Here is a 12802-nt window from a genome sequence, read left to right on the forward strand (position 1 = left end):
TGAGCACTCAGAATTTCAGCTGCAATTGATGGCGTGTTTTCAGCACCTTGGAAAACCAACTCCTAAATCAATGTCAGTTAAATCTGAATTTAAATGGGTTGAGTTGAGGAGACTGAAAAAACTCTGGGGATTCTTAAGTGGGCATATGGAAACCCTTAAGTCCAATTATTGGTGATAGCCATTTTGGTGTCACCTCCGTGAGGCTGGTGGAAAAATAGGTACAAGTGAAGTGAGTCTCTGCTTCCCACTGGAAATTTTTAAAGTATACTTAACTGAAAATCCAACTTGCTGTTGAAATAAAAAGGAAGGGACATAATTGGACAATTTGTAATAGGAATTCCCAAGGGCAAGCCACTTAATACCAAGTATAAACAGTAGTGATGGAATTTCTACTTAACATGTGTCTGCTTAATGGAAAAAAAAAGCCTAATGGTTGGCACTGTATCATGTTCTTACACAGAAAACATTTAAAACTAAGGAATGGATGGGCAAGAGACCCAGAAGTGCTTTCTCCCAGAACCTCCCCTTTGTAGATGGGCTTGAGATGTGTTTGTGGAGTTTATTCTGTTTGTTTTGTGTCTATATTGATCAGGCAAATCCTACAGAATTTTCCATTTCTTGCTTAGATAATTCATGATCTGCCTTCTGTCTCTGGCACCTCTGGGGCCTTGGCAAACCAGGAGGTACCTGACATTGGTGCTACCAAACCCATTTGTCCTTAACCTGCCTGTCCACCTGTCCCTCACCTGTCCTAAAATAATGGAAGCAGTGAGAAAGCTTTTTCCTTGCTCTTGTGTTTTTACCAGGGTAGTCTGGTAAAAGCAAGCAGAGCCAAGCTCACTCTGCTACAAGTGGGATTGGGATTTTACTGATGTGGAAAGGTGGTTTGAGAGACCCAGCCTCCAGACTTCACTTATGGTGATGATGTCAGTGCAGAGCTACCAGCTCTTTCAGCCAGGGGACATTGTGTCCCTAGCTGCTGTGTCATGGCAATCCTGGACTTTTCCTGGCAAACTTCTGTAGGGAAAAACCTTTTGAAAGGTGGGGAAACACGGCAGACTTCAAGAAACAAGTGTCCTGTGTGCCTCTGGACTCTGACCTAGCAGGAGTGGGTAACCATGAACCTGTGGTCCTCTGTCACCTCAGGGCTCATTCTATTCAGTTCCTTTATTATTTCTTTAATAAAACTACTAACCAAAAGAAGAACTGTTATGTTTCAATCTCCAATCCAAAGTTGAAAATAATATGAAATTACCTGCTTAGCCTAGATCTGATTTTGCTGTGTCAGAGGTGATTAAATGTCAAAGGAAAACTAAGCATATGGTGGTGTTTCAGCAAGAAACAGCCAGGTCAGAATCTGAACCAGACAGAAAATACTGTTCTTGACTCACTTTCAAGGTCCTCTCTTCTCCTAATTCATGGGAGTTTTTTGCTAGTGGCTTTAATGAGAAATATCAGATCCTTATTTAATGGGGATTTCTGAATTTGTGAAACACATACTGTAAGTGTCCCTGTGGTCAGTGAGGGTTCTTCCAACCCTGCTTTGTGTCGTAGAGGATGAGGAAGGAAGTTTTTTACCAGGCATGTAGGATTATTTCTCAGCCAACAGGGCCCTCATATGGACATCTTTCCTGTGGGTACTTGCGGGGACATAGGGGAAGGAAGCCTGGATGGCTTTGGGTGGATTTAGGCATTTATGCACCGTGGCCCATCCTGTAAAGGGATTAAAACAAGCAGTTTTTCTTTCTTTTCCTTTTCTCCCTACAGACAGAGAGTGTAAGGACTCTTGTTTTGCAGATAAGCACTGCTTGTGATTGTAGGAGAGGAGTTTCCCAAAGCAGAATGTAGTAAGGGAAATGAAATGGAACAAATGCATCAAATCCAAGGCATTTAATAAAATAAAACATCTCTTTTCCACCCTCTCCCCTCCCAATCCCCCCACAAAAAACTGGGTTAAAAATGTGTAGCTATACATTGGTTCCAAAGGAGAGAAAATTCCTTCTTCTGGGGGTACAGAGTAACTTTTCAAAACAATGCAGCCAACTAGACAAACGTGTTTGGGGGATTGGACGGAATGGGCCAGGCAAGCTTTCTTTCCTTGGCTTCCCTGTTAAAAGCATCATAGGTGGAGTCTTTGGTGACACTTTTGGCTGTAGCTGGAATATCTGCAATACCAACATGATTTTTTTTTGCTATCCTGGAACTGGTGGTGATGGTGTATGCATTGCTTCTGTAGCATTTCATGGCAGACATGCAAAAAGTTTCTTTCATCCCTCTTCTGAAATTTGCATTATAGATGGAGTAGAGGGTTGGCTTGGAGGCTGAGGAACTGAAAGAGATCCAGGTGATGGCCAGGAAAAGCAAGGAGCTCTTTCTGTAGTCTGTTTCCTGTGGGTGCCACAACTGTACCATGAAGAAAGGCAGCCAGGACAGGAAGAACATTGAGTTTAACATTAAGAACATCTTGATGGTTTTCACTTTTGCTCTCGGAACAATATTTGTTGTTCTCCTGACAGTCATTCCATCTGTGCCTATTCTCCAAATGTACTTAATGACTTTCTGGTAAAAAAGGATAATGAAGAGGGATGGGATCATAAACACCAGGAGGAGGTGGGTGATACTGTAGGCAGATCCTTGCCAAGAGCTGGGGAGAAAAAAGTTGCAGTGCTGGTCGCTATTGGAGCCGTAGAGAAAACTGGCCGGTGACGCAAACAGAGCACCACAGAGCCAGGAGGCCAAAATCATTTTTTTGGCTTTCCCCCTGGACACTTTGAAGCTCAGGGGGTAGACAATGGTGTAGAATCGATCCACGCTGATGGCGAGGAGCACGTAGAGCTGGACCCCGGGCGTGAGGTACTGGATGTACCTGACCAGCCGGCACACGCCGCTGCCCAGCACCCAGCGCCCGCAGCTCAGCTGCAGCAGCAGGAAGGGCGCGCTCCCCACGCTGCTCACCAGGTCTGCACACGCCATGGACGCCACAAAGTAGTTGGTGGTGGACTGTGTCCTTCTGCTCCTGTGGATCACTAAGCAAACCAGGAAGTTTCCCATGACAGAGATCAGCCACAGCACTCCCCAAACCACGCTGGCTGCTGCGATTTCCCCTGGCCTCAGCCCATACTCTACCAGAGAGTGGTTCCTGCTCAGGCTGGCTCCTGGGAATGGAAGTTCTGCCATGTCATAGCCAGCAGGAGGGGAGGAGGCTTTGGGGCTGCTCGTGTTCTGCGTCAGGAGCAAGGTAAAGAGAAGAACAGGACCACTGCTGTTATCCATGCTGCGAGAAAACTCAGCTACGTCTTTTGCTCACGCTGCAGACAGAGAGGAGAGAAAAGGTTCTCTTCAACAACTGTGCATGAAAAGCCCACCTTAACCTACAAAAGAATATTCTCAGTAGTAGAAATATACACTGTATTTCTGTATATTTCTATTGTATACTGTATATTTCTGTACACTGTATATTGTATAGAAATATATTCTATATTTCTCCGCTAACACCAAAATGCAGCTTCTGGGTTCCACTGCAGGCTGTGTCAGGGGGATCCCACCCCATTCCCTGGCTGGTCTGAGGTGGCTGCCAGCCTTTCATGCCCTTTCACATACTTTCACTTTTTTCCTCACAGACCCACCCCACATCTGTACCATGTGCACCATGACCCCAACCCTGCCTTCATGGGAGGGATGAGAAGGGCAGGACTCCTTGGCCAACACAGAGGATCCTCAGGTAATAAGAGCCACAGTCTAGAGAAATTTCTGGACCATTACCATGTATGTCCACCAACCCTGAGCAGACCAGGTTGTAGCCCCCTTTTTTTGTGTGGTTTTCCTTGGAGCAGGATGTCTGTGGTGGGAAGCTCTTCTCTTGGGGCTGGGGTGCTGCCCAAGGAGACTTCCCGGGATTGAGCACCCTTACCAGCAGCCCCACACCTCTGGAAGAATGACTGTTCTAATCTGGAGTGATCTTTAGACCCTTGTGGATGAAGTGAGCTGAATTTCTGGAGCCCTTCAGTGAGAGGCCTTTGGGGTGTGCACTTTGGGCCATCATTCTTGTCTGTGGAGTAACAATGTCCCCAACTGGTGACACCAAACCTACCACCTGTCAAATGTCACTGCCTGTGAGTTACAGTTTGTCTGAGGGTGTTACCTGTGTGAAATTGTTCTCCTGCACCCTCCTGGCAGACACACCACAGGTTGTGATGGGTGTGGCCTCCTGTTCTAGGCCTATATTGCTAGATAGCTTCCAGTGTTGAGCTTAGCCAGATGGTGGGGTTGGTTTTAGCCTGTTGCAGGGATAAAATGGAAAAATGCTAATTTTAGTGGCTATACATATGCAAACACCCTGCTGCTGTCTGATGTCCTTTCAGTCATCATCTTTGACATGCAAAGCCTTTTACTCACTAGACATACAAAATGTTATCTATGGGTCTACTGTGAGAATGCTGAACTCCAGAGCTTGATACTGTGCAAGATAAATCAGGATTCAGTTAATGACTGGAAGATCAAAAAGTTAATCCAGGAAGCCAAATGAACAAGCTCAAAAAACCACCACCATCCACCTCAGCTTTCCAAGTGATGCAGATCCCCAGGTGTGCCTTCTGATGGGCTTTTTCCAGTGTTTCACTGAGGCTTTTTGCTGTGCCTACTCTGGCTCTGCATCTACCACCCATTATTGTCTCCTTGTCTTCACACTCAGAGTGAAGCCTGAAAGCACAGAGCCACAGGATGAATTTGGGGTCTTGCTCCTTGTGCTGTTTTGCATGTCTCCTTCAATAATGCAGTGCAAAAAAATCATCAGATGAGGAAGAAGAAAATAAGTAATAATTTCTTGGTGTGGTTATAGAAGATTTTTTTTCCTCTAGCTTTTTAGAGCCTGTACTTAGTGTGGCTGTATTGTCAGTGCAACCTGCTAAATTACCTGTTAGAATTATCTGTAAAAATAATACATGTGGAGGCTATTAACTAGATAGAAAGGAACATTATGGGATAATTTTCTTCCTTAATTTCCCTTCTTGCCATGCAGAAGTATGTGCCATTTAAAAACAGCCAGCTGTACGAATTAAGCCTCGTAGAAGAATAATCAGATAAAATGTCTTGACCAGTACTGAAGAGCAGTGGAAGTCTGGTACAAAAATGAAATGGCCTTTCCAGCTGTTAAAATAGGCAGAGTTGCTAACACTGTTCTCATGATCTTTCTCCTTGTGAGCCAAATCTGCTCAGACCTGACACATTTAGTTTTGCAGGTGGGTAAACCCCAAAACAGTTACAGGACTGCAGTGCCCAGGTAGTACTTTTTGGGGTTTTTTTCTGATGTATCTTGCTTAAGAGTCAGGCCAACAACTGCTCGCAGGAGAGCCTGGGTTACCTGCAAACACACCTTGGAGAAGAGAGGAATTGAGCAGCCCTGGGCAGAGAACAGTCTGTGACCCCAGTGGGGAACAACCAGTGGGTGCCCAAAGGAAGGAGAATTCCAGGAGATGAATCCAGCTGCCCTGGGCCAGCGCTTGGCTGGCAGAGGAAGGAACACAGGGATGGAAGAGCTGCCCATGTTCAGCACAGATGGTTCTCGTGTGCTGCTGCTGCTTCCCTCGCTGTCAGTGGAACAGGAGAGGCACCCAGCAGAGGGACAGCTCATGCAGAATTTTTTGATTCTTCTTTAGAAAACTCCCAGGTCATTTAGCCCACTGCCCATGAGGCACAGGTGAAAATATAGCTGCAATTATAGGGAGTTTAACTAACTTGAGCCTAGGATTTCACTGGTTGTACAGCAATTATTTGCTTTATTTTTCAAAAAAGTAAAAAGCTATCTGATTAACCACTGTACTCTGACATTCCTGCATTTGTAGTCATAGGTAATCTTTTCTTCAAATGGACCAGAAATGAATTTCTTTTATTTTAAATGGTCTCTATTCAAGCCTATTTTCCTTATGTGGCACTGAGATCAGGATCATGCCCTGATTTAATACTAAGAATCTGAGTGTCTATGGTCCAGCATGTATTTTTCCTCAGTGAGCAATTCTGGTTTCTATGAGTCTGGTTTTATAGTGGAGACTTGAACTTTTGCATTATGAGTAATGCTATAAAAGGAAACAGGATCATAAAAAGCTCAGCATAAGCACAACTCTTTATGGATCTGAGATGCAGGTAACTGGAGATACCATGGCTTGCTGCATTATTTATCCCCAATTCCCATGTTTGTATTTGCTACACTGTTTGCTGAAATATGGTTTAAGTGTTAGGGAACCATTCAACTTGCAAATATCAGGTCCATAAAAACCAGTGATGAATTCTGTCAACTCCCTCTGCCCTGAAGGTCCATAATTAAAGATTTAGAAGCACAACAAGTAAAAATTATGTATAGCAAGTAGGTGAGCCCTAATGACATTTTTAGTTAACAAAAATGCTTGTATTAATTTTCCCTTTAAATCAATATAATACTGACCTGAATGGCTGCTTTCCAGCAATTGTGAGTCTGTGTGGATTCAGCAGTGCCAAAAATCCCACTTTGTTTTTCAAGCATTTTAGAGTGGGAATCCTTTTTAAAACTAGTATGAGGGAGGCCTTTCTGTATTTCTGTTTAAAACCTACTTCTTTGTGCATTAGCTTTGGAAAAGAAAGAGCATGAGAGATGACTCATAACCATTGAAGAGGGATTTCCTGGTGCCACAGTTCCATTTTACTGACCTTAATTTGCAGTTTGGAAACCAAATAGCTCCATTTTGAGCTGATAGCTCTCCATAACAGATCTGTTACTTAGAGATTAACTGTTTGAGCCACAAAAACTTCATGCAAGCACTGCCACATCTACTTGGCTATTGCACAAAGTCCCTGTGGCATAGTCACTGTGTGTTTGCATGTTCACTGTCCTGTCTAAAATTGCAACAACCATTGCAACTTGGAAGAGCAAAACCTAGTAAAATTCAAAAAGGAAGGCAGTAAATGGGATTTTTAAAATGTTTAATCAAAATAAAAAGCATTTTGTTTCCCAAATAGTGTTTTTCAATATTAGAAATGCGGCTAAATAAGCACGTCGTTGTATGTTACTTGACCTAAGCACTAGCAGAGGGGCTTTTTTTATTCAACATTTTTTACCTCTCTGTATCATAGCTGCAAAACACCAGACAAGCATTGGCCCAGCAAATTATTTCAAAAGCATTAAGCTGGTCATTTACTTCATAAAATTCCCTCTCTGGAGAGTATCTCGGGAAGAGCTGCCAGACTGGAAGAGAAATGCTTCATCTAACTGAGTGTAATGAACATTAGGAGTGTGAGTAAATTGAATCAGAGTGGGGGAAGGGGGCTTTTGTCTGGCTGTGAGATGCTAGAAGATGACATCCACCCTGCCTAAATTCAGATGAACTGCCCTGTGAGTGCAATGTGTAGAAATCCCTTTGTAGAAGAGTTTTAGCCTCTCTCTGTCCCTTGCTGTGCAGAGATGCTGTTGTACATATTGAGGCCATTTAGTCCTCCTGATTCCTGCAGAGGAATGCAGATGCACAGGCTTCTGCAAGCACTCAGTTTCCCTGCCAGTCCTTCCCTCTGCTCTGGTGCTCATAAAAATCCTCAGCTCTTTGCCCTGCTCCTCTTACCAAGGCATTTCTATTCTCTGGGCCTTGCTCTGAAAATCTCTCCAGGTGAATGTGTTCCTCCTCACTCTCTGCATTCCAGTATGTGGGGATAGGAAACATCTGCCCCTATTTTTTCCAGAGAATAACATGTTTTGAGTGCAGCAAAGCCTTTGAGATCCATACCCACACCTCACGTGCTGCTGCCTGCTCTCTAGCTTCACCCAGCTGGTGGAGATCCTTGTCCCACAATGTGGAAACCAAGGATGACAGGGCTGTAAGCAAGGATTGGCTCATGGATGGAGCTCTCAGTGCAGGTGTGGACATGGCTCAGCTGATGGTAAAAGCTTCTGAGCTGAACTGATGGAGTAATTCCAGTTCTGGCCCCTCAGTTTGGGAAGGACGTTGAGATGTTTGAGTGCATCCAGAGGGAGCAGTAAGGCTGGAGAGGGGCTGGGAACACAAACCCTGTGAGGAACCACTGAGGGAGTGGGGGGTGTTTAGCCTGGAGAAAAGGAGACTCAGGGGTGCCCTTATCACTCTCCACAACTCCTGAAAGGTGGCTGCAGTCAGGTGGGGTTGGGCTCTTTCTCCAGGCAGCACTGACAGAGCCATAGGACACAGTCTCAGTCTGCATCAAGGGAAATACAGGTTGGATATTAGGAAAAAGTTTTTCACACAAAGAGTGATAAAGTTCTGGAATGCCCTGCCTGGGGAGGTGGTGGAGTCACCATCCCTGGATGTGTTAAAAACAGACTGGATGTGGCACTGGGTGCCAGGGTTTAGTTGAGGTGTCAGGGAATGGGTTGGACTCAATGATCTTGAAGGTCTCTTCCAACCCAGTCATTCTGTGAGTGAGCTGATCTGTGTTTTCACATCTTACATCAGGTTTTGAGGGCCTAACCTGTGAGGTCGTGGGAGCAGGAAGTATGGATGGAATCAAATAAAAGAAGGAAATATTCTAATTTTCAGCACATCTAAAGAATATTTGCTGTATGTTGCAGGAAATTCAGGGCACCCAGGCAGAGTCAGCCATCGGCCTTCTTTGGCTCTTCAAGTTGTTTTCTGACTGTTTTAACAAGGTGTTGAAACTGAGGACAAGGATATAATACTGCAACACCTGCCAGGATTAGAATAAATTTTTATTTCTTGTGCGGGCTGCTTGGGGGAGAATCCTTTCTGAGCTTCATCCTTCTAACTGAGCTTAGTGAGGAGTGTGACATGCAGTAGCTAACTGGAACAAAAACAGGGTCCACCTCTTCCTTCTGGGTCTGTCAGCTCACACCTGGAGCAGTTAACTGGTTAAGGGCAATTCCACAAGGTATGATTTTGATGTGCAAGCAGGATTCAAATCCCTACACAAGTCCCAGGTCACTGCATTTTGGCTGAGTCTCCTTAATAGATGTTGCCATCTCCTGAAGTTAATTATGGTTTTAATTTTTCTCATGTATTTACTGGGGGTTAAGACTGACCTAGAGGAAGTTACTGTAGGTCTGTTAACCTGGGGTAAGCTGCTAAAACCCAGTAATTATTCATGCACCCAAACCTTGAGATGTTTATTCTCTGTTGGCACTGAGAAGGAGCCCTTACTATAACTGCAGATACACCCAACATCATGCTCTGGTCCAGGTACAGGCAGTGATAAAAAGTGAGCCAGATCTGTGCTCAGTGTTACTCAGATGAACACCCTCACCTCCTCAGAGGACACCAAGCATTTTAAAAACAGGCACACAATGGTTGCAAGTCTCTTCTTGGAGATGTAACTCTTGCCCACAAAGGACAGCCCCTCAGGTTTAAGCATTTCAGGGCTTTATTTTATCCTCCCACTGCTGGGATTATGCAAAACTCCAGATGAGCCCTAAATGTCTAAAAATGATGATCTCAAAATGGTGGCAGAGCCCAGATCTGTGCCCAGTGTGACTGTGGGGGCACAAAAAAGTGGGAGCAAGCAGAAGAAGGACTGACCTAATTTCCAACTCTGCTGTCACAACAGCTTCCACCTACTGGAATTGTTCAAAATGAGTGTGGAGAAGCTTGAAATACATCTCTGGAGGCTTTTTGTCCTCCCTGATGGGGATGGAGTGTGTCCTTGGGCATGGCTAGCCTGTACCCTTCCGTGATTCAGAGGTAGAAATATAGCTGCTCTCTCCCACGTGCTTGCATCAATTTTTGGCAACACCAGGCCCTGCCAACAGCCCAGCACATCCTTCTGCTCTGTGTGAGGAACATGGTGCTTACCAGGGCTGCTTTGCCATGGTGGGTGTTGACAGATAAGCACTGGTGAATCTCACGCCTGGCTGGTTTCTTTGCCCATCTCTCAGAAATTCTCACCCTCTCCCCCACAGGGAAAATGCACCAGCAGATCTCTCACCAGCAGGGAGCACGAGCTTTCCCCCTAAGAGAGCCTGAAGAATTTTTTTTTTACTGTTTGTTTTGTGTGGAAAGGTTATGTAGAAAGGAATTCTTGACAGGACATGTTGTGAAAATGGATTTCTCATCACACAAGGCATTTGTGTGGCAGCAGGATTTTTGCACTGGTGTGAACATTTGGGATGTGAGAGTTCCTGTCATGGGGCTCTAGACCCTTCTTGGTGACGTGGAACTGGTGCTCACAAGGCACAGGTGACAGGGAGTAGGGTTGCAGTGGTGGCTTATAACCAGAGATGCCTGAGGTGCTTCCAGGAGGACTTATCAACAGGAATGAGAGGAGCAGATCTGCATGAGCAGTAGAACAGCTCTCACACAGGCCTCTGCCTGAGGATACAGCCCTTAGGGACAGCATTTCAGTCCTCCTACACCTGCTGGGCTGGAGAAGCTGGGAGGGCTGAAGGCCATGCACAGCCCAAAGCTGGGTTGGAAATGCCTGATGTGGAGATGATTGTGGGAAGGGATCTCTCTGCTGGGCAGGGCTCAGGGAGGAGAAAAGCAGCCACTGAGGCAAGGTGTCAGCTCCTGATCTGGAGATGCCTTCATGGATGGGGTGCCAGTTGCAAGAACTGTGTTTGCTGCCTCCCATCTTTCTAGGGAAGGATGGAAGCTGCTTGAGTGCAGAAATCCCAGGCACAAAAGGGCTGCGTCGTGCTTTGGTGCTGGGAGAACTGGTGGGGAGGGTGAGCCGACTCCACCTGAGGATGTTGGGGATTTATTTTGCATGGTCTGACTGAAATTGCTCTCTGTCAAACACCTGAGAGAGGGTGCCTGGTGGGGTTGCAAAGGAAAATGCAGGTGGAGTTCATAGGGTGAGACCCATGTGTGGAACTGCACAGCACAGCTCTGCAAACAGAGGACTCACAGGTGAGCTGGGGGGAGGGAGAGTCTGCAAGCTCTTATTTTGAGACAAGGAGCACAGCTCCCCAAATGGGTCCAAAGTGTAGAGATTCCTCCCCTCACTGACTCATCTGAGACCAGAATGCTTAAAATAAATCAGAAACCAAGCTTACTCATAAATCAAGTTTCAAAAAAATCCCATATTTAGACACCCAAATAAGCTTTTAGGATGCCTCTGGGTTGGCAACCAGTTTTTCTGCAAACCAAGGCACTTGTTTAAGTGGTTAAGAGTGACTTTAACAACAAACCTTCAAGAACCACATCTGAGAACCTTTGCCAGAAAGAACTGGCTATGAATCCTGCCTCATACACACAAATGGCCTTTTGAAAGCAGAAGGCAGCTTTGCTTCCCCCTTACTCCGTGGAGCCAACATACTGTTTGACATGCTGGAAGCCAGCTGGATAAATGGGAAATATTGCTATGCATTCTTAGAGAGTCTGTGCCTGAACTAGCTAAAGCAGAGCAGCCCTCTTGCCTGTGCTGGCTAGGGATAAACAAAGATTGCTCTGCCTGTGGGGTTTCCCTGAGTAGCTGCATCAAGGCACCCACGGGGAAAAAGGGAGACAGCGCATTCAGAAAGGATATTTTCAAACTAATGACTGAAAAATACAAAAGCAGCTGTTCTACAGCAATAACATGAGGAAGGAAGAAGCTGCTTGAATGCATTCAGAGAGAGAAAAAAAACAGTTGAGCAGATCGGTCTGCTCCATTGCTGTAAAGTAATTTTCTGTTTTCGCTGAACTGATGTCAGGAGGTAACATATAAGTAGCATATTGAAACAAATAAGTAACATAATTGAAAGATAATGAATATAGATAGAGAGAACGTAGATTTGTCCAGAAAATATAGATAATTATTCTGCAGTAATTCTACACATCCCCCCTGCTTTCAGCATAATAAGCTTAAAATTCAAGCCCCACAGAACATTTTCTCCGGAGGAATGAGTCCTCCTGGCTAATCCCCAAGTGATTTAAATGCACATCAGATAAATTACAGGGAAAGATCGTGCAGGGAGAATTACCCCTTTGGCTACAGCAGCCCCCAAGCACCCACATACCTGCTCCAAAGCATAATCCCAGAGGCGCTGCTCTCCTCCTCGTTATCCCGAGCGAAGTCCCGCTCATCCTGGGAACCCCGCGCTGCCTCCAGGGCTGCAGCTGCTGCTGGCAAAGGGAGGGCCGGGCTGTTCCGGCTCTCTCCCGCGCCGGAGGAGAGGATGGCGGTGGGCAGGGCTGCCCGCTGCCCGGCCGCTCTCGGCGCCGGCGGGGTGCGGATGGCGCGGCCCGGCCGCCGCTCCCGCCCCGTCGGGGCATCAGCACCGCGGACAGCGCCACACCGGGAGCGCCTCGGGGACCCCGCGGGGACACCGGGGGGACTCCGGGAGGGCCCCGGGGCTGGGCCGCCCCCGGCCCGCGGCGGGGCCCGGCTGCCGGCGCTGACGCGCCCGTTGCCATGGCGAGGATGCTTTCCTCCCGCCATGGTCGCCATGGGACCCCGCAGCCTGAAAGGAGAGGAGAGAATGAATAACGGGAGGGAGGTGGGGAGAATGTTTAACTAGTTTCCTCTGGGAATTGGTGCCTTCTTTCTTTTTTTCCCTTCTTTTTATTTTTTTTATTTTTTATTTTTTTTTTAATTCCCATGTGGATACTGAAACAGCCCGGTCCATATCCCTGCTCTGCCCCCGATTTAAAATTCAGCACTTTTTTATTTTTTGGGGAATGACGCTGGCACAATTTCCTTATGTTCTCTGTCGCATACACTTTATTAAGTGTATTTATATACATATATGTTCATTTTATTTACCAAGCTGGAATAATAACAACTCCCCCACCCCAAATCTCAGTCAGCTTTCTCTCACAAACGTTTTTCCCGCAGCTCCATAAATTGTATCACACTGCAAGTTTGAGGAATGAAG

At 46.0% G+C, this 12802-nt stretch overlaps 1 protein-coding gene across 2 annotated transcripts; it reads right to left on the reverse strand.

Annotated features, from left to right (window-relative positions):
• Positions 1 to 1875: 1875 nt before the first annotated feature.
• LOC131082622 (probable G-protein coupled receptor 19) lies at positions 1876 to 12193 on the reverse strand. Of its 2 annotated transcripts, XM_058022678.1 has the most exons (3): positions 11945 to 12193; positions 4142 to 4277; positions 1876 to 3308 (listed from the first exon to the last, which is right to left on the reverse strand). In XM_058022678.1, the coding sequence occupies exon 3, from the start codon at positions 3271 to 3273 to the stop codon at positions 2044 to 2046; it is 1230 nt and encodes a 409-aa protein (XP_057878661.1). In that variant the 5' UTR covers positions 3274 to 3308; positions 4142 to 4277; positions 11945 to 12193; the 3' UTR covers positions 1876 to 2043. The 2 variants fall into 2 exon arrangements, with proteins under 2 accessions (XP_057878661.1, XP_057878660.1); XM_058022677.1 differs by lacking the exon at positions 4142 to 4277 and having other exon boundaries at positions 11945 to 12191.
• Between the last annotated feature and the right edge of the window lie 609 nt (positions 12194 to 12802).

This window comes from Melospiza georgiana, chromosome 4, assembly GCF_028018845.1.
Source record: "Melospiza georgiana isolate bMelGeo1 chromosome 4, bMelGeo1.pri, whole genome shotgun sequence".
In the NCBI taxonomy this organism is placed as follows: domain Eukaryota; kingdom Metazoa; phylum Chordata; class Aves; order Passeriformes; family Passerellidae; genus Melospiza; species Melospiza georgiana.